The 22,017-nt window shown below is 39.6% G+C and overlaps 1 protein-coding gene across 1 annotated transcript in view; it reads right to left on the bottom strand.

Moving 5' to 3' along the window:
- The window catches only part of PLCH2 (phospholipase C eta 2), a 62,071-nt gene that overhangs the window by 4,539 nt on the left and 35,515 nt on the right, over positions 1-22,017 (bottom strand). The window contains 19 exon segments of the mRNA XM_068414725.1: positions 1,481-1,820; positions 4,001-4,047; positions 4,050-4,062; positions 6,304-6,383; positions 7,333-7,479; positions 7,985-8,069; positions 8,437-8,561; positions 8,749-8,856; positions 9,306-9,488; positions 10,280-10,377; positions 10,715-10,815; positions 11,268-11,360; positions 13,299-13,457; positions 15,313-15,420; positions 15,685-15,856; positions 17,830-17,950; positions 18,387-18,590; positions 19,307-19,400; positions 20,965-21,135. Of these exon segments, the coding sequence (XP_068270826.1) occupies positions 1,481-1,820; positions 4,001-4,047; positions 4,050-4,062; positions 6,304-6,383; positions 7,333-7,479; positions 7,985-8,069; positions 8,437-8,561; positions 8,749-8,856; positions 9,306-9,488; positions 10,280-10,377; positions 10,715-10,815; positions 11,268-11,360; positions 13,299-13,457; positions 15,313-15,420; positions 15,685-15,856; positions 17,830-17,950; positions 18,387-18,590; positions 19,307-19,400; positions 20,965-21,135 (2,449 nt within the window).

Below are 22,017 nucleotides of genomic sequence, written 5' to 3'. Positions count from 1 at the left end.
GAAGTGCTAACAGCCCGCCTAGCTTGGCTGATGTCAGGTAACATCAGATCACGCACCTTGCTGCTTTATATTATGCAACTGTACCCTCAGGCCACAGTCAAATCCTATACAGAACATTAAGCACATCTATACGTTTGCATACTGGGGAGTCATACATCTAGAACCAGAACGGTCTGCCATGTTCATAAAGTGTGACCTCCTGAATGACCCAGACCAGAGAATTCCATCCAGGAATCCCTGAACTGATGGCAGTAATTTTGCAAGTTCTTTGAGGAAGGAACTGGTTTTATTGTTAGCAGAGTGCACGTTAGATACCATTTCTGATGTGGTTACCCCTCAGTGAAACACAAATACTGATAATGGAAATATTGTTTGTTCACATCGTTTTCCCATATTCAGCCTCTACTTAATGCTCTGGTTTGGATCTTAAAATTTACTTAGTATCATACCACATTCACTAAAAAAAAAAAAACCAAGGAAACAAAAAACCCTGAACAAACAATCCAAACATTCATGGACTATTGACAGTTTTACTACTGCAGATGGTTAGCTGGGCATGGAAAGGACTAATCTAAACCAGACACAGCTAGGGAAAAAATAAAATATTTATGCAGACTTTTTTCTGTCATTGCCAAAAATAAACAAAAAGAGCTCTCAATAGCAAAACAACATACAGGAGCTTCTAAGTAAAGATGCTATGCAGAAGCTGAGACAATGATGTGATCTAAGGTGGAGAAGGGTGAAGAAAATCTGGTCTTACCAGTAAAGAATATAGGGGATTTACTTCGAATTTCCTCCAATTTTTGAACGAACAAGGCGTTCATTTCCCTCTGTAGGGTGCCCACTTGCCTTCGAGAAGTTTCAGAGCAGTGCTTGGGGAATTCTGGGCTTCCAAGGCTTTCTAGACTGCTGGAGTTGGAGGATATAGAGCCATTGCTGGCTGCAACCAAGTTGACAGTGCTTCCATACTTGCCACCTGATTGGCACTGCCACCGCTGCCGGGAATGAGCCTTTATTCCGTGACATTTAGATTCAACATTTTTCTTCCCTGGGGTCACAAAAGACTGGGTGCTCCTTGTTAGACCATCGGCAGTTCCAGGGCTGCTGCAAGACTGCAGATCTGATTGCTGCCTGGGCTGGCCTTTAACACCCCAGGTTTTTAGCTCTAACCTCTCTTCTCCAGCTATACTGCTATACTGATCATGGTGAGGTATATCTTTAGCAAGAGGCCTGGTAGGATGTTCACTCCACTTGCATTCTAGATCTGGGCTTTCTTTGGAACCAATCATGCATTTCATGCAATTGGTGGCCACTCCAATCCTACCAGAGCTGTTGATGGCACAGCGTGCAAAGACGCTTTGCTTCTCGCTCTGGTGCTCCTGAAGCCGGACCCTGCTAGCCCTCTGTACGGGTTCACTGCGAGCAGCACCCCCGTGAGCACAACTTTGGCTTTTGGCTTTACCAGAACTACGGGCCTTACCTTTCAACCCCTTGCCATGTACCTCCCCCCTGGCACCATCTCTGGGAGCTGGTGACAGAGGAGCACTTTCTGGCTCTTGCTCAAAGCGAGGTTGTGAGGCAGCTTCCACTTCAGGGTCTTCACTGGCCCCTTCAGAGCTGTTGTCTTTTGTGTCAAAAGCAATTTCAGGAAAGCCCTTCTTGTTCTTCTTCTGGCTTTTGGTGGGTGCGCTGGCTGTCCGCCTCAAGATGTGGCTGCTAAAGGAATGTTTGCGATGGAGCTGACCAGCAGCATGACTGTCCAGAGAGGCCTGCTTTGGATTTCTGAGAAACAAGCCTTTTAGACCTAGAGCTTGTTTGGCCTGGAAAATCAAAAAAAAAAAAAGTCCTTAACAGAAACTGCAAATCTCTTCCTTTGGGCACAGGAACTCATGTACAAATGATCAGCCCACATATGCACACACATACAGAGTGTCCTGCCATATTCCTACTGTCAGCATGAGAACTAAACCAGAAATAAGAGAGGTTAAAAATGCAAAAAAAAAAATCGGTAACAGCAGCTTTGTAAAATTTCATGTCTTTTTTGCTCAACTATGTTTTTAGTTAAAATTTTCCACCCAGGATTATCTCTGTATTTGTCATAATTTTCTTACTAGCACATAGCTACTTACAGTATAAACATTAGATATTGAGAAGAAAACGTAAGAAAAGGAAATACTTCAGTCTGCAAGGATCTAATTCTGAAAGCTGAAGAGTTTCTCAGTGTGTGCTAAAAGCCACAAAGCTCGAGGTGTTCATAATGCCTTTAGATACTTCAGTACTTATTTAAGCATTAAACATCCATATTCACCATCATAAATCTTCCACCAGCATACAATTGATTTACATTTCAGTGACACGGGGAGTTCCAGCATTCCTGCAAACATTCCGGGTGTACTTGCCAACTTTCAAAGCAATAGGCTGATGCCTGATAGAGCGTGTTGGTTTTGCTCGGATCGTAGAGCCTCGTACACATAAATCAAAGCAGAGGAAGAGGTTATTTCCCTGCTAATCTACTCTCCTCCTTTGTTCCCTTTATTTCCCAGTTAGATCAGACTCTCTTTAGTAGCTGTAGCATAAAGAATGAATAAAAATAGAGTACATAAGCCTATGACTGAAATGCATTGTAAGAAAGCCATGATACAATCTGATCAGGATCCACGCTTGTTGGCAGCTGCTGTCAGTTCAATTTTTACCCTGTGATGTCGTGTGAGGTCACATTTCTGCAGTGCCAAACAATGGCACAGAAATGCCTAATTTAAATGACAATGGTCTCTCTTTCACGCATTTCAAATTTTGCTTCCTAGGTCTTAATGGACAGATATGAGCTGCGCTGTGCAGTAAGCCTGGGCTAAAAGCTGCTTTTATTTGTAAGTGTCCTGCGCAATCCAGCATATGGGATCAGGGTTTATTTGTCTGACACAAAGCCCAGTGAAAGCATTAAGAATATTATTTTGATAATTGACTGAAGTTTAGTTACCACATGCCAAGATCCAGTGTGAGCAGGAGATGATTAAAGAGAGACCTAAAATGGCATTTACAAGTATATACAGGATAAGATAAAGAAGGTAGGGATTTATTTTTCCCATAAAAGGCAGAGAAAATGTGATTTAAATATTAATAAACCTTCTGTGAGAGCCAGACCATTGAACAGTCTGCATGGATCACTGTGGATTCACTTTTACTAGAAAGCTTCAAAATGAGACTATGCATTTGTTAAGGAGTGAAGGGAAAAAAGTATTCTGCTGCAATTGAGACAAGTTGGCAAGTACATGAATTTATTGCTATAAAAACCAGACAACATAAATATTTGCAAAACCCAGAAAAAATTGCCATACATCCACGCACACAAATAATATCCAACAAAAATAAAAGAAATGCACTGATGGAATGGGTGACAATGCAGTGCATGGCCCCAGGTACCATTCTAGGTTATTCGGTGCATCTTTGTTAAGGTGGCCACTAGTGCTTGAATCAATAGAGTGATTCAAGAACCCAAAGACAAATTTGGTTAACTTAGGAAAAAAAAAGTTTGAAAAAAAAAAAGGGGGGGGAAAGAGAGCCATTTTGACGGAGATCCAGAACGTGCTTTCAGCTTCTAGTTGAGCTTTTGCAGGGCTATTTCATTCTTTATAGCAGATTTCAAAAGCAGCACGAGGCTTTCCCACAATTTAGCAAACAATTCACTGCTAATGTTCTTTTCCATGTGAAAGAAGCGGTTTGAAGTGTAGGACACCAGAGAAAAGACAGTATAGGCAGATACTCAAAGAAGAGAGAAAGGGAGGGTATAGAAGGACTTCTATCCTGGATCTGCTTCATATGTTGAAGGCTCTCTGGCTGATCAATGACCCAACAGGACTGATCAAGTCAAATGTCACAATTCACATTACATGAGTTGAAGAGCTTCAAAATGCTAATAAGGAAACATTGATGTTAATGAAGCAACTAGTTAGAGGCATGCAGGTGTGTGGTCACTACACCTCCCTGAGACAGGAGGGGGTACCTTCAAGGCGTCTAAAAACGCTCTGCTTCTAAAAGTAGACTTTTTTGACATAGAGAAGCCCACTGAAATCACAAACAGACAGAGTAAAGGCAAAAAACAACAGTGAGGGAGGACCTCAGAGATATACACATCTAGAAAACCACAACAAATTCTGCAATACATGAATAGACTACAGAAGAGACAGACAAAAAAAAAGCATCTCCAGGAAATAGTGCAATCTAGAAAGAGATTTCAGTTAAACACAAATCAAAGTGAAAAAAAATCTAAGACTCTGCTTCAGTAATGTCAAGCTACTGAGAGGGTGGAATATCTACATTTAGAAAACAAGCCCCCAAAGGTTAATGCTTGCCTTAGAATATCTGGATTAATAAAGCATATTTGCTATCCTTCCAACAGTACTGAGAGAGCAGTGCAGAGGACATCACCTGCAAGCAGCAAACACCCGGAGCATCATGAATGCACACAACACTGGGAAGAGGAGGAGAATCTGCCTATTCTCCATCATTTTGGCTAAGAATAGAACAGAAGAGAAGACTTCACAAAAAGGATGAGTAGGGCTGGCCAGGGCAGTCATCTCTGCTGGAAGCATACAGCAAATAGATGCCTCACTTTGTTAAAGGACATAGGTGAGGGACACAGTCACTGATCAGATCAGTTCAGTTCCCACCGGCCTCATATGCCCAGGGCTGAGCTAGCTGACTTTCTTGTTACAAGCATGAAGAGTTTGATGGAACTATTCAAGAAAGTACAATAGATGTGAACACAGGAACTCCAAGGAAGTTCATTAAAAATGTAAAGCTGTTTGAACCAGTGCCATGCATCCAGCAAGGGTCTGTAGGGTTACTGTGACAATTGCATCCCTACCAGCAGTCAGGACAGGCATGACTTACATCCTATACAGTTCCCTTGCACCCAAAAATATAGACAGGAAGGATCTTAGCACTGAAACGTTCAGCCTGCCATCACTTTTCCCTGAAGCCTGGGACTAACTGGCCTTTTTGCCATACCCTGGGTGCTAGCCTTTCATCTGTGACAGGCCCTACAGTCCGAAACACTGCTCATCTGCTCTGTTCTGCTCAGACCAACACCAACCACCTCTCTTTCACCTAAAGCTTCTGAAGTCTCTTGCTCAATAGAGCTAAATTCATAATGCTGTCACAGGGGTTTTCAGGCAGGACTCCCAGCCCTGTCAGGAGGAGGCTATACCTGCCTAAAGGTTCTGCATTAGACATCACATAAAAGCAGGAACTGAGCTAAAATATCTGGTGACATTCTTTCCAGAAACAGCCCTTCTTCCTGTGAATAGAAAAACAAGCTTTCCTGGGATTTATCTCTGTTTCATCCCCTAAAAGTTTTGATTAAAATCTAGCAGTTTAAAAAGCTGTTTTCCTTTTTAAGAATTGTTTTAATCCCTCTTACACGAACAGCACCACAAGAAAAGGCACTCCGAATTCCCAGCCTATTCAATGCCGCCTCCTGCGGTCACAGAGCTGATGTTACAGCTTGCTACTACGGAAAGCTCAGCCTGTCATGGCAAGGGGCTATAAACTGCTTTTGAGATTCTCAAGGCACTGTAAGATACTGAGCTACCTGAATTTAATTGAAATTAAAAGCATAGAAGTAACTAAACCCGGTGCACTGCGAGGAAAGAAGCTATCTCCTTTTCAGCTGGCCTAGGAAAAGTTTGAAGTTGGAGTTAACGTGAGTTTAGATATGGCACCAGATAGTTGTATTCTTCCTGAATGTGAAGCAAACACACTCTTAATAACAGATAAGCTGTGAAAATAAGTCCAACAGCTATTACAAGGATCATCTTTCCTCTGCATTTTAAGCGTTATTATGGAAAAATCCCAAGGCAAATAACCCTTAAGAACTTAACTAAATTTAAAATGTGAAAGCATCAGGCAGACAGAGCCTTTATAGAACAAGCTTTGCAGGCAACAAGCACTCACGGTCTGGGTGTGTGACCTTTTGTTCAGCAAGGTGCACTTACTGTCTGGGACACAACCATACTTATTTATGTAAATGTGTGCATGCTGCAATGAAATAACCTTCCCCTATGGCTCCCTCAAAAAGGCACTGCAAGAACCTCTTTTTAGAGCTTTCCCTATAATTTGCCTTTTTCTCCATGTATATTCAGAAAGATCTCAGGCTACCATGACAGTCCCAGAGATGGAGTTTACTCTAGCTGAACAAACACGTTAGCTTGGACCTTCACCCACCGGGTTTCCCTAGTGTGATACAAAATCCTGTCAGTTCATTTACGTACGCAAGCTGGATTATGTTACACTGAAGGCACTCACCTTACCACAGATGTCATTAATAGCCACATGAACAAAGATGGACGCCTCTTCTATACCTTCCAGGTACACGTGTCGGTAACCTGAAACAGAGCGAACAAAGCTGACAAGGAGTTGAAACAGATGGCAGAAAGAGCACCTAGAGACTTTTCTTTTGTAAACAGCAAAATAAATTAACCATTTTTTTCCCAGCTCCTCCCTGCAATAAGCATCCATGCTTGTGCATCCATCACCTAGCCACACTCAGTTATTTAAGAGTCACACCATTTACAGATTGAACTGCCATTTCTTCTTGTCCCTTTTATTTTATCAAAAAGCCATGTCCTGTTTTTTCACGTCCATTATTGCTGCTGTCAATCCGTGACTTAAGCTTGACTACACTCTCTCCTGGGGACTTACAGTCCATTATTAATCCTGCAAACATTTCATCCAAGTTCATTTTATGGAGACCACGTGTTTGTTTTCAGTCTTAAACACAAACGTTTTTCTTTACTTTGAAAGAAAAGGAGAATATACACAGAAGCAGCTTTAATGTGAAAGACAACTGAATTGAAACCAGAAATAGGAAACTGACAGAAAATGGCATTTAATAACCTGGATCCCATGATTAGAACAGGTAACTACCTGTTCTGTATTAAAACTATTACTGACAGTAATAAGACCAAACAAAACTCTAGTGTCTTTCAAAAACTGGTGTGAAGAAAATGGAGGAAAAAGCAGTAAGACATAACAGGAGTAAAGATTCTGTATGGCAGTCTCCCAAGTGCACAGTATTTAGCCATCCTGCTTAACCATCTCACCCATTTTTTGAAAATCTAGTCCCATAGAGTTAATTGATTTATTCTTCATCATCATATATAAGTCAGTAGCGGATCAAGGTAGAGAACTCGGTCCAAATTCCCAGTCTCTTGTTCTAACTAGAAATTTCTGCAGCTGACCCATGCACACACATTAATCCAGCATTTGCAGCTTCAGTTATCACAGAGAAAAATCCCAGCCAACCGATCTGGGATTTCACCATGTCTGTCTTACCTGGCATCATACTGCTGAAAGCTATTGTTCTCTGTCCAATAAAATCACGCCCAATTGGATCGTGATCCCACACAAGGAACCGAATCAGCGCAATCTCTGGCATGTGGACTGTGAACACCAACGTTTCCTCCCACATTGGGTTAAAACCTCGGAATGAAGGAATCAGCTTTTAGATATTTCGTTCACAAGATGCAAGACGACAGACGACTGCCTACATAAGGAATGCCTAAACTGCAATGTCATTCAAGTTTTCCTAATAGATCATTGTTCTTGGAAAATCCAATTTGCTGACACAACAGCACAAGAATTTGCAAGAAACAAAGCTGGATCTTACTTAAAGTTGGTCCTGCTTTCAGCAGGTGTTTGGAAAACCTGACTTTCTTTTGACCATAGCAAGCTCAAAATACCTTCTCTCATACACAATGAGAAGTCAGACAAATGACTTGTTTTCACCAAGACCTTCACAACTTTATACCAGCTCAGTCGAACAATTCAAGACCCAAATCTGATTAACATCAAGAACGCTTAAATCAATTTTTCAGTGCTTTGTCATGATAGGCACCAAATTTCATCTACTCCTATCTTTATGAACAAAACTTGCCACAAAGAGAATGCTTCAGCCATAAAAAGCCTAAACCCCGCACAATCTTACCATTATCATCAACTACTCTAGTTTGTTCTTTGAAGCAATCAACAGGTAAGCCTATAACTTCTACTTCAACAAAGGGATCTATGATCTGGAAAACAAAAAGTAACAAATATTGAAAAGAGAGTGACAAAGGTGAAATTCAAGCACACGGCTTTTACAATGTGGGCATTGTACATTATTTTCTTAATAATTATTGGTTCTGAGCCTTTCTGTAATGGATCATTATGCTGATGAGAGATCCCTGGCTAAATATCAGGAAAAACATCAAACCATTGCTGTGATACTTAGAAGTGAAGAAAACCACCTAAAAATCTAGGATGCTAATGACCTAATTTATTCATGTTCTATGTCTCCTGACAGATAACTGCAGGAAGTTAAATCCTCATCCTTAGCCCTGCCAATATAGAAATAAACCTTCTCGAACACACAAGAACAATCACTTATTTGTCCCATACCTCTCCTCTGTCTCCCAGCATGGAATCACGTGGTTTTGGGAGTTGTTGACCACTGATAATTCTTAGAACCAGCTGTTTCTTCAGTTGACCAGGCAGTGGGTCTTCAGAATTTGGATTAAAGACACCTGTAAGAATAAGTCACATAATGTAAAAGAAGTTCAATTTTGGGGATGACTGTAGTTATAGATACCTGCTGGCTTATTTGCTTCTAGCATCAGCAATGCATTTTTAAACAAAGTATAATAAGGATCCACACCCATGGATCCTTGTTATATCACCAAGTGATCCACTTATTTTGCTCGTTTTTCTTACCTTGACACATGCAGTTTGGTTTGAGGACATAGCCACAGTTCCCATTGGCACCAAATTTGGCCCGGTTCAGTTGCAGCATTCTCCCCTCTGACTGGTAGTTTAGTGCAACTATTTAAAAAAAAAAAAGAGGAGGTGATACTACTTACTGAGTACATTAAGAACATTCTTCCTTGTAGAACCAGGTTAAAGGAAGGACACCTAAATACATTTTCACATTTGACTTCTTGGATGCAAAAAAATGTTTTATGAAAAAGAATTCTCTTATATAACATACATCACAGCTTCAGGGAGAGAAGCTCTTCAAAACAGTCTGAACTCTGAAGTCCTCTTGCATTTGAGAAGTTCATTTATTTCCATTTATCAGACAACTGCTTGCAAGTAAGACACGTTTGAGGTTATCTATCTAGGTAACAACACAGATAACAACAAGGAGGACTCAATTGTCAGTACAGTTGGATGAGCAGAGAACTCATTATTTTAAGTGGTGACTCTGGAGCTCCTATTAAAACACCCCTCCCAAAATAAAACAAAAATAAACAAGTTTTCTTTCTGCTCACCAAGTTGGCAGCCAGCATTCCAGAATGGCTGGGGATTGTAGTTGCTAGAGTCCACACGATAAGAAGATGGGTAGATACGGGACAACTGATGCTGGTTGAAACGCAGATACTGTGCTGGCTTTTGCTGCAGTATCTGGTGGGCTTTTGTTTCACTGAAAGATGAAACCTGCCAGCTGGAAGAGACTACGAAGAGGAGAGGAGGAGATTAGAGGTTATCTCTTTATTTATTTATTATCTAGATACAGCATTCAAAACTACATAGCACTAGTTACTTATAACTATTGAGCATCCTTTGAATACATCCCACTCAGAGGGAACTAGGCTTTTCTTATATTACAGCAAAATCATTGTGCTTATTGGAAGAGTTATGGTTGGGAAAATGAAGCTGAATATAACGAATGACCTGAATCTTCATTAAGAAGTTAAAAAAAAATTCTCTAAGATTCTTTGAATTTGCTCAAGGGAAGTATGATTTCTGGCAAGCAATTCTCTTTCTGACACTTTTAACTAAAACTTGATTGCTGTCAAAATAAGATGCAGAAAACTTAGAAAGAGGACTGAAATATTATAGAAATTTAATGCTGATATTTCAACAGATTAAACTTAAAAATCTAAACTTTAAGCTTGAAATACTCTTCAGACCATTCTGCCCAAGAGCATAACTAAGTCCTCTGTTATTTCCAGGATGTAAGTGTTGTGTAGCAGCTTTTACACAAGCTAGCAAAGACTACATGTGTAATAACTTTTTCTCCTTGTGGAAGCTGTCACACAACTCTAGACTCACTTTGTGGATCCTGAACAGCAAGTGATCAGCTACGTCAAAATAGTATTGTGTGCAGCTCTTCTGTTAAAATCTTTTCAGGGTGGGGGAGAAAAACAGAAAACCAGCTTTTCATAAGAAGATATTTGAGAACATAAACCTTTCAATTTCTTTGTATAACAATTATTTTCAGCAGACATCGAGTTGAACCTACTTTCAGTTTCAACATCATGGATGCCAACAGACTTTGTGTATTTCACCAGGTCAGAGAGTGCCCTGGATAGCTTCATTGTTTTCTTCTGTCGGTTCATCCTAGAAAGATAAAACAAATTACCTTCCCATTAATTAAGGGGTAAATGTTTTCTTTCATACTTAAAAATAAATGACCCATATGTCAGCTGGATAAGATGGTAAGAGCTCAAAACACATATAAGGTCCACTGTACTTTGCTAATTAGGCTGAATGGAACCAAGAGATCATTCTGATGATCTTGTGGCAGATAATGGATCTGCCCTTATACCAGATTCCTGTCTCATGCCTGCCGCCTTCAACAAATTGGCTTCTAGACATGAAAAATATCTATTTAATGGGTACATTTATGTGGGTATCTTTTTTAGAAACAAAATTGCCAAGTCACTTATTAACAAACCTGCTGTAATGTACAGAGCTCCTGGCTAAATTTCCTTGAGAATCCGAATCATCTTCACCCTCTTCCACACTTGTTGCCTTTTTCAGTTTGCTTCCTTTTTTCTGTGCCACAAGGAAATAAAACCATAATTTTATAACTGTCTGATCAACGTTTGAGCAGCTGTATACAATTCTGCTTTGGTATGCCAATGAGTACGGTACAGAAAATGGGAAATGACAGCTTTTGTAATATTCAGTATTGCAGAATAATATGCATGCACACAGGGAAGACAGCCCCAGGTCAGAGTCTTTTTATAAAGGAATCATAAATCCTCAGATAAAAGGTGCAAATGATTTTTTATGTTTTTCAGAGTAGATCTTGGATACTTTTAGACCTTGATGTAAACTGAAACTGTTACGTACAATTATAACCAGTTATCCAGCCTATCTATTCAGCGAACAGTGAGAGCAAGCCTCTGCCAGACAATGCAATTATTCCTCTCCACCACTGTGTGCAAAGAAAAAACCTATCCAAGAATACAATATTTAGTGTAGACCTCATCTGAGGGGCTCACCTTGCGTTTTGAAAAACTGCCCATCAACGATCGGCTGTGCCTTTTGTTGGTACTGCAGTCTTCCCCAGATTCCACATCATCCTCAAGTTTATTCTAAAGCAACCAAACAGAAAGAATCATGTAGCAGACCAAACAAAGTGCTACAGACGGCATATGTGAACATCGTCAGAAATAGTTTGGGAAGCAATGCTCCCTAAATTGTCAACAGAACTGGACCACACCAATGCACATTGTTTTTTATTTTAAACACAAGCTGAGTACAAGACCTTGTATCCCAGCAATAATTGCCATCGGTTTTGTCCACGGGAACTTTCAGAGCAGACAGAAATCACACCAATACCTAACTCCAATTTTATTATCACCCAGGCAAAGTCTGAATGCCCCATATCAAATACATTCACTGACACCAGACTGGTTTGTAGCTTAATATTTGAAACTCATAGTTTAACAGGACTTATTTCTGCCAATTACACAGTTCTACTAGGATACTCCATGGTAAGAAAGAAATAAAATTCTCATAATTTACATCACTGGTGCCGCTGGTTTTTAATATGACGTTACAGTTTCATTGTTTCCTAGACTAACCAAGCACAGACTATTCTGGTTAACACCTATGCAAAAGGATTCCTGAAGTCTTGGCCTTGTAGTGGATCTTACAAGAACAACTGTCTGATACACGATGTAAATCATTAGTCTTAAAAGTACACACAAAACTCATGCCATAGGAAGTTTTGGGGAGCTGATTTTTAGTTCTCACCTAGTTTTAATCCCTAGTCAGTACACTTGCTTATTATTGGCAGATCTCCAGTGATTTTTCATTTGAATGCAACAATCTTCCTAAGCTTTTTGTGGCTTATTACAAATTCTAAAATGATATTGCCTCAAGTTCATGAAGTGCAGTCTGTGGGCTGAGTACATTTTTATAAATAAGCGTTAGTATAGAATTAAAATACCAGTGTAAATGCATAGAACATAGAGAACTGAGGGGAGAAAAGCTCAACTTTCACAAGCACTTTTTATAATGGAAAATAAAATTCTTTCTGTTGAAAAGTCATTTCATGTGTACATTTCATGCTCCAATTGCTGTGTGAGCGAGAAAAAAAGCTTTGCCTATCTGACAGGGATGTTCACCTGGTAACATCATTAACTGAATGAATTCAGCTATTAACCTGCAGTCAATAATATATAATTTATTCAGTAAGCTAATAAAACACAACAAATGAAAATGATCATTTTCTCCAGTCACTGGAGAAAGTAATTGGACTTTGGAGAAAGAGGTGTTTAGCATTTCAGTTTATATTTTGAAGGACTGCCATATTTCATTATTCATCTGCAACAACAGACAATCCCTCTGAATCAAATGCGAATCATAAAGACAGCTAAAATTAAAATCTCATTGTCAACAAATTAAAAAGAAGCTTCTACTAAATGGACATAAATGCGAAAAATATTCTTCTTTATAATATAGCTTTTATATAAGCACCATGAGTTTTTAATAAGATGTCACGACAAAATATTACAGAAAATATTAAAGAAGGGAACATGTTTTCTTCTATATTGAAATAGCCAAATATGTGGTAGTCAGGGCAGTCATGCAAGAATGGAAAACATAGCTTCAAAATCCCAGTTCCACCTAAGTCTGACTGGGGACATGAACCTGCATCTCCCACATCCCAGGTGAAGGTTTGGCTATCTGGTTATTCTTGAGTTCCATTATCCTAGTTGACCTAGAGAGGAGACAGGGACCTAACGGCAAACAGACTCCGCAAAATCCATTGTGTGACTCACACAATGTTTTAAGGGAAGTGCTGAGCATTCTTTAGTTTCATCAGTACTACAATAGCTGCAGACACTCAGGTAAACTGGGCTGTCTTTACTGGGGAGTCTCAAAACAGATTTAAAAGCCCAACTTTAGACATCCACCCTTGAAAGAACAAGCATTATTGTTATGAAATAATAGTACTGTGTAGCTACAGAGATAAAACAACAATCAGGTCCAGGGGTAAGTGAAGTACAATAAAACATGTTCACCTTCTTACTATCTGATTTTAGACCAGCCTTTCCTGAAGATGGCAGAGTGGTAACCGTAAAATTGTTTGGATCTTCACAGTCACGGATTTTGGATTCTTTTATCAGTGAGTCAAGCTTTTTCTTTGCTATATTCTCCACTCTTTTCCTATTAGTAGATGCCTACAAACAAAACAGAATCATTAAACTAGACAGTGATGAAGAAAGTCGTAGTAATTCCAGCCAGGATTAGTGCAAACTAAAATGTTATGTGCAAGAAAAAAAAAAGAGGTTCTTCATTTGCATAGTGTGAAGCAGTTACCTGCAGCTGGATTTCAGACTTACTGTAAGGTATGGAAGCATACGAGGCCCTGAAGTAGACGTTAGGTCTAAAGTGTAAACAGATTGTCTGAAGTGATGAGAGAGTAAAACTAATTAAAACAGTTCTAATTAAACCAAGACTGACTGTTAGCAGAGCTATTCCGATGTAATGTCTGTTACAAGCCAAGGGTGTGCTAACACAGAAATAGTTACTACTGAGATGACTCCCCATACTGAACTGGATTAACACAGGCTATGTTTTGCAGTACGTATTTAGTAACAAATCTGATTTATTCCATTGTGCTGCCCAATAAGCCATTCTTCATGGAAATTTAATAGTAATGGATACGTGAGGAAACTCTGAGTATATGGTATTTCTCTCGCACATTGGGGTTGATGGACAGCATTCGTATGCTAGGTCAGGGTTGACTCTGCAGCTACAATAGGTGCAAGATTCTACTGGATGGAATGGGAGAAGCTTTAGAATCTTGATTTCAGCAGTTCAAGGGCAAAATATAAGAGAACTCCTGTTCCCTCCTTCTGTGTACATCACAGCCCATGTGAGGAAGTGGGGGAAACAAAAATAGAAATCCAGAGTTTTCTTTATCACCCATGAGGCATAAACTCACAACCCCAGGTCTTTTAAGAGGTGACAGATTGTGTTTTCTCAGCAGGCCTTAAGAATTCCCAGTTAAATTTATCATGAAACAAGCTATGATTTTCTGAGCTCTTCAAAATTTGGCTTGGAAAGCAAACCAGATGTAGCAAATCTCAGATTTGAAGCATCAGTAAACCTCACAGCAGAGTAAACTGTGATCTTACATAGGTGAAAGCCTGCTGGACTGAACTGTATCACCACTGGCTGTACAATACCTTCCACTTTGAAAAGATGCATCATGTAACAAGAAAGTGTCAAAAAACACGAAGCATTAAAACATCACAGGTCTCAGCTTTAAAATACTGAAAAGTGATATGCTAAAACATAATAATTTAATAAAACAAACAAATTATTTTTCCCCTTTGGTAGACTTATTCATAAAGAAGTTTCTCTTTTAGTTTTGGATGAAAAGGATCAAATCCATAACACAAAATGAGGAAAGAGCCTGAGGGAGAGGGGACTGAAAATGCAATCTCTCTCCAAGGCAATCTAGTTATGTCATTAAATGGTTTTGCTGTGTATTTTATATTGTTTCTGTAAGATGCAATGTCACTTGCCAGAAGATTAAAGTGACAAAAAAAATTAATTTTTAAAAAGGATGAAGAAATAAAGGACTTTCAGACTGAAGCAAGCAGAGATTAAATATTCTCCCTTTTTAACACCTCCTTACAGTAAAAGTCAGCTAAACCCAGCATTCAGCAAACCAAAGGTATGCTTCTGTAACAACGACCACAATTTGACATAAGTAGAATTTTTTTCTTTTCTTTTTTGCATTTGAGGGGAAGAACAATATGATGCAATAAAGAATCGTGAGATATTACTATTTAAACTATTAATAGACAAAAAATTCCAAACTTGAAACATAATCATGAGAACTGGTGCTGCCTAATATGCACTCTCGTCCAGTCTGTCCCCATGAAGGTTTAGAACCTAAAAGGCTTGTGATGAATCCCAAAGATTAGACCCACATCCACATTCCAGAGAACTCCTACAAGGTTTTTTCTCACTGGGATGGGAAAAGGTAACATACATTTACATTCAAACGGTCACTTAACTTACATCTCCATTCATGAGTTTACAGTCATCATCTATCTCATCAGCACTGTCCTCATCAGAAACTTCACCTTCCTCTGCATCATCACTGATGGTGGCTGGAAGTTTCTTTCCCTAGAAGATAATATGATTACACAGGCAGGTTAGCACACAGCTCTTGCTATCACACAGTTTGAAAAAAAAAAAAAAAAAAATTACTCAAAGCATGTAACCAGGTTCTTCTTGATTGAGAAGCCATTTGTTCAGAACCTTAAGTACCAGGTTCTTAAAGACTGCTTTTTGTAACATGATTTAAGTTAGGGTATAAGTGATAACCAGACAGAAAGCATAATCATCACAAACAAAAAGAGGGATGGAACAAATGAAGCAGGTTTTTACCTTAACCAGTATCTTCCCTTTAAGACTTGCTGGTGAAGGGAGCTTGGTAGAATCACCATTGTGCACAGAAGACAGATCCAGTTTGTCTCCCAGAATTTCTATAAGATACTGAGCCATCTTCTTCTGCTGAATGACACTGCAATGGTTCTCAATTGACAAGATAACAGGGTACCTGGCAGAGACATAAGCAAGTATCATCAACTGCAAATTTAGCTTTTATAGCATTAAGAGGATAAGGGCTATTACTGTCTGAGCCATTCCTGTAACAGGCATCACCACCAATGAAATCCACAGTGGTTAGATAAATCAGTGTGGGCACAGGACTTATCCCCCACTACTCACTCCCAACTGAATGGTCCATTTTTGACAGCCACATGATAAACTTCTGCAATCTGATTTGACGGATTTTTTCCAAAGGACACTTTTCACCTTCCTACACTACCCAGTCCTGACCTCCACTTCCTACCAAAGAGATTCTAGCAAGCCATTCATAAGGAAAACCTAAATAGCCAGTGCCTTCAACTTGTGCTTCAGCCCTTTTGTACTCTCACAGGTAAAAGTAAATAAAGGTTCCAAGAACTGAAAAGATCCCCAAAGGGGCTTTGTCTTTATCTTCCCATTTCCAACAACCAAGTGATAAACTTGTTGTGTTAGTTCTTCCATGAAAACTTTTCCAGCTAGCAACAGAGCAGTGTCATACAAACAAGCCTGCAGATAAAGCCTCTTCTACAAAGACAGTAAGAATTATTTCTAGATTTAGTTTTATTGTTGTCATTTATTGTTGATTCTCCAGGCTGAGGCCAAGAAATAACAACGCCTGGTTGTTTGAAAGGCATCAAGATAAGATTTGTGAAACATCGATTCCAGTGTGGTTGGTGCCATATAAAAGCAGACTGAAGATGGATTTCTGCTTAGAGATGATGCATTTTTAGGATGGCACAAAAGGCAGTATACACTGCAGTTTTGTACAGCTGAATTACGAGGGATTTATTAATTAAAAACTAATTATGAATAAAATGATGTCTATCCTGACATCTGGCCCTCATTAGCTCCTCATCAGGAAAAATGAGGCTTTCAGCCAGGCAATGCCTGCAGGACAAAACTTTCCCAGTTGAGGACTATAGTCAAATTCCTAGCTTTGTCTGAAGCTAGTTCCTTAGCTGAATTTGCAGCCTACCAACAGCTCTGCCTCCATCCTGTCCTGGGAAAGAAAACACCTGCAAGTCTAAAATATGTTTTGTTCAGTACCAAAACATCAGTACCTGATTTTGTTCAGTACCTGAACATCAATACCTATCAAGAAAAAAAAAAACATCACAAATAATACGCTGCAATGTGGTTTCAGTTAAACTTTCTGTAAAGCTCTTAAGAACTGCAACAATTTCAGAAACATTGCCGTATATTCTCTGCTTGGCAGCTTTCCTTTGATTTATTTACCATGTCTTCAGGCAAACTCCAAACATGTCAGGCATTAAACAATAAGTTTATCGGGGCTGAAATTTCAGTGCAAGTTTAGCTCTATTAATGAAGGCAGCTGGACTACTTTGCAGAAGCTACTGGAAAATTTTTAGAGATAATTAATTTATTAAAAAAAATAGAGAGGTTGACACACACATTTTGACTCTCAGGAGGAGGACAATACTGCCAAGGTATATGAAACTTCCCATTGTATAATTCTCTGATTTCCTGAGCAATGTACAGGTAGGGAAAATAACCTATTTCTCTTGAACAGTCTGCTTTCTCCACAACTGGGCTACTGTCTCTTTGTATCCCTTTGCTGCCTGACTTGCTTCCTATCCCTGGAGCAACCAAGTGTAACCTTGGCATCACTGGAGTACACATCCACAGATATGTGGTTAAACTGTCAGCTAGTCACTAAAAAGTCACTGTCAAAACATGTTGATCCTCTTGTCTTCTATGAATGGGATAACAAGAGCCCCACAATTTTGTACAGAATGCCCCTACTGAGTCAGTTTTGCCTTGTTATTTCTTTCTGAAGGCTTCCTCCCCACAGAAAACAACTCAGAATTCTGTCTGCCATATGCAGAAACAGGTTAAATTTTCACTGACTGCCTTTCCAAGGATGCCTGGGAACACGCCAGTCCATAGCCCTGAGACCCAAAAGCTGGCAGACTGTATACATACTCATTCTTGATAAAGGCATATTTGTTGATAGTTTCAATCACATCTTTGAAGAGAATTTTGGAAGTCAAAGTGTATCCATGGTGGACAATTGGTTCACCGTCTGGCCCATCCCAGCAGTCAACTGTAGAATAAGAACAATGACACCCATCAGACAAGTAACATCTGGGGCCACCATCTGTGGAAGACTATGAGACCCTCCAATTCCCTTCAGCAACCCAGCCAGACGTGTACCCAACAAAGCAGGGTATAGGTTCATTCCCACCCTTCATCTGTATCTCCCTCCTCACTGTGCTGAACATCCTTTCTCCCAGCAAAGGGAGATTATTAATCCATTATATAGCAACAAGGGGATTATTAATAAGGGGATTATTATAAAGGGGATTATTAATCCATTATATAGCAACATTATTTTGCTGTTCTTTTTGAAGGTAAGACACCATTTTACTAGGCTTTTTCCTCTACCCAATTACCATATCTTCTGCAGAAGTCATGAGTGTTCCTTTACAGAGGAGAAACAAAACTACGGAGCCTGCTGATGATTCCTTTTTGATCTTTACCTTCTACGCAACGACAGCCAGATTGTAGCACCCATGCATACATGTCCACCCTAGACTGGGACATCAGTTGATCTCCCATGAGGTAGGTATTGTGTGAAGAGGTAATGAAATAGTGACTCAAAGGATAAGTCATGTCCTGATTCACTTGGTAGTGTTCTGGGTTGAATATGTCCCCTGATGGACTCCGCATGTAATTGGTGAAACCTGTAAACAAACAATACTATAAATAATACAGTTTTGTCCTTTTTGTTGCTGTAGCCTTCCTAAAACCAGCCTAAAAATACATCTCTACATTCACCAATGCATTCATGAACATGTAAGTGATAAATGAATAAATAACACCACTACATCCCAACTGTCACAACAACCAATTGCGATTATTGCTTTCAAGAAATTTCTACTCGCTTTGTACATTTCCCTGCTCTGCCCTTCCTGAAAAAATATGTCTATTTAACCCAACCTGACATTTTAGGCTTATATTTTTTGTCAAAAGACTCTGTTGGGACATTAAGCCACAGAGCATATAAAAGCCTCCAGAAATCTGCGGTCATATCCTAGCATTGCTCCTCGGTGAAATGAGTTGAAAGATATATGGTATTGTACTGCCTAGAGAGCTTCCAGTAGCCCAACACAGTCTGAAGCAAGGGAGATACTCTCCCCTCCTCTATTTCTCCTGAAAATACCAGAATGTCAACACACATTGGCTTGTACAAGCAACAGTCTCCAATTTTGATATGACACTGCATGCACAAACATGCATGTGGATGGGAGAGATCTGCAGTATTGCATTACTGTCACTTTATGAGACTGAAGTCCACAATATGACAAAAGTCTATGACTATATATTATGCAAACAAATGCAATATTCTCATAAGCATTTAAACAGTTGCCTCTTTCCTACAAAAGCTACACCAGCTTACCGTCAATCCCCAGAGCTCCCTCCTTCTTGTTCTCCAGGCATGGTTCAAACTTGCTGATGATTTCCAGGCAGTGTTCTTTAGTCACATTCATCATCTGTAAAAGTAGCAAAAATGAAGTGTTAACTGGTCCTCACAGCTCCTCTTAGCTCTTTTCTCTGTATACAGTTTAACAACGGGCCAGATTATCCATAGTGGTACTAAGAATTTCCAGTTACCCAGTGAGATTCTCCCTCCTGTCAATCGGTGTCAGGTCAGATAAGAACTGGATTGCTTTGTGAAAAGTTTCTGTCCTATTGGCAGCTGCCTGATCACAGCCAATAGACAGAGTTGTGCTGTGTAGGTCACAGCTGGTTAGAGTGTTACTAGGCACACAGAGCACCCAAACAGAACAAGCTTTGTCACAAACCAATGCGATTTCTGCTCTTGTAGGATTAAAGGATTCGTTTGCATTATCAAAGGGGTTTTACTTTAAAATAAAACAAGAAAATGGCTCATCTTCATGCAGCAGACAGAAAAATCAGTTACTAGCACGGTAACAGAGAATCGGGACAGAATGCTCCCAGAAAGCTCCTTGAGGAAATCTGTTAGCTTCAAGGCTGCTTTGCATTCTCAACTGAAAAAGGAAAGAGGAGAAAGGGAAATATATCTTTGTAAATGGTATCATTTATAAAAAAAGGGCCATTTATGATAAGCGCTAGCTTTTTTACCTCGTAATGTTTTCATAATTTAATTTTAGCACTATTATTTAATATTCCTGCTATTTACTGTTGATTTATCCTCTAATTATTATCCCTGCTATTATTCAATATTGCTGTCCTGAGTGGTCCAGCAAATTCTTTCCATTCAATGCTGTACATGACACGTGAAAATACAGCCCTTGTCCCCAGAGGGGACTGCCAATACAGTGACCAAGTTGATGACTGTTTCAGCAACATGGAATCTTTGCTTAGGGGGAAATGAAACCACCAGCGTATCTGCTACCAGATCAATGCCTTTTCTGGGGGTAATTTAAAACCTAATAAACGAAAATAAAAGAAGAGGAAGAAAATAAAAACTTAACCCTTTATTTGCTCATATATTATATGCTGGATTCAAAAGATAAAGCTCTGGGACGAGAGAAGGTTTTTCTGGTACAGCTTCAAATGCATAGAACGAACACTTTTTTTCTCCGTACATAACGTATGAGGAAAGGACAGCACCAGGTAAGGGAGAGAAGCCCCACAGGCATGAGCTGTCCATGTCAGTCATTAGCTGAGCTGATTTGTGTCCTGTTCATTTTCCTCTCACCATCTGGAGGATCAATTGACCAATGAAATGGAAACATACCCCACCTATCTAAAAAGATAACTGCCAGAGAGGTGACTTTTTTATTCATTCATTTCTTAGACAACATTTTAAACTGATGGAGATTTATGACTTACAGGCATGGGGCTTCAAAAGAGATCATGAGAGTAAAAAGGCAAAGAAAAGTCAATGCATTTGTTCCTGCATTGACTGCATCTTGCTGTCCAATTATTTTTCCTCACCTCAGAATCTTCCACATGTCTCTAGATGAAAGATCTAGAGAAAGGATCATTCAGGGACCTCAGGAAGTCAACCACCCAAAATCCTGCTCAAAGCAGGGGTAACTACGAGGTCTTTTCCTGGCTTGGGCCTACCTTCTGTTCGGTCTCCAGAAAGCGTCTCAGGTCGTCTGTATCTAGGTAGTCCTTGTGGTTGCTGTAGGTGAGCATTAGCAAGTACAAGTCACGTCGTGTTGACATCATTTTATAGAAGGCGCAGAACTCATCAAAGCCCAGCGTGCCCTGGTTATCATCCGTGTCCGCCTCCTGCATTACACAGCAATAAGGCAATGAGATTCCCAATTGCCCAGCAATAGCCTGAACAAACTTTAAATAAACAAACTCCTGCATGAGAATAAAGCAACACTGAAATTAAATGCAGGTTGATACTGCCTGACATGGCTACTCACTGTATGGCCTGCTAGCACGGATTGACTTATCAGGCTGATGCTTGTCATACAAATGCTTTGCACAGCTTTCCCCTTTGAACCTCTTAAACGCATGCACTAGTGCATGAGCCAAGAAACAACTTTTAAGGTCTTTATTGTTCCGCAGGGAACCCTGCCTGAAGGATATCTTACATCTATGGCAATGAAGTAAGACAGTGTACCCTGCAATATAGAACAGAACACGCATGTGTCTGGCAGAATTACCCATTCATATTTTCTTGAGAAGATCATTAGAACTCAAGTAATCTTGAAATTAATTTTATAACCAGGATTTGGGAGGATATCTGTTAAATCCATGGCCATAAACTAATAAGATCTGCAAGAATACTAATTTTGCAAGTAAAGAAAAAATCATCAGTAAATGACACTATGTTCTCTGGTATATCTATCCCCTACAACATGTATGTTTCTCGGTCCTTTACTTTTTGGGGTCAGGTGCCCCAGCCTGTGATCCAAACCACCCTCAGTTATATTAGCAACTACTTACTGTTTGCACACAGTGGAGATAGAATTTCTTCAAAGAAATCTTGTGAGAGTCTGATCACAATGGGATCCACCCAAAGATATAACTATTTGGAGGAGAGATTATGGAATTACTGTGTTTCCTAAAAGCCTGTTCCTAGAAGCATGAAAAAATGAATGAGAAATTCTGCCAGGGGGAAGTACGAAAAAGGAAAGCTGCAATGTTTCCCCAACAGGA

This window comes from Nyctibius grandis, chromosome 17, assembly GCF_013368605.1.
Source record: "Nyctibius grandis isolate bNycGra1 chromosome 17, bNycGra1.pri, whole genome shotgun sequence".
Taxonomy (NCBI): Eukaryota; Metazoa; Chordata; class Aves; order Nyctibiiformes; family Nyctibiidae; genus Nyctibius; species Nyctibius grandis.
This window is presented reverse-complemented; position numbering and strand designations above follow the sequence as displayed.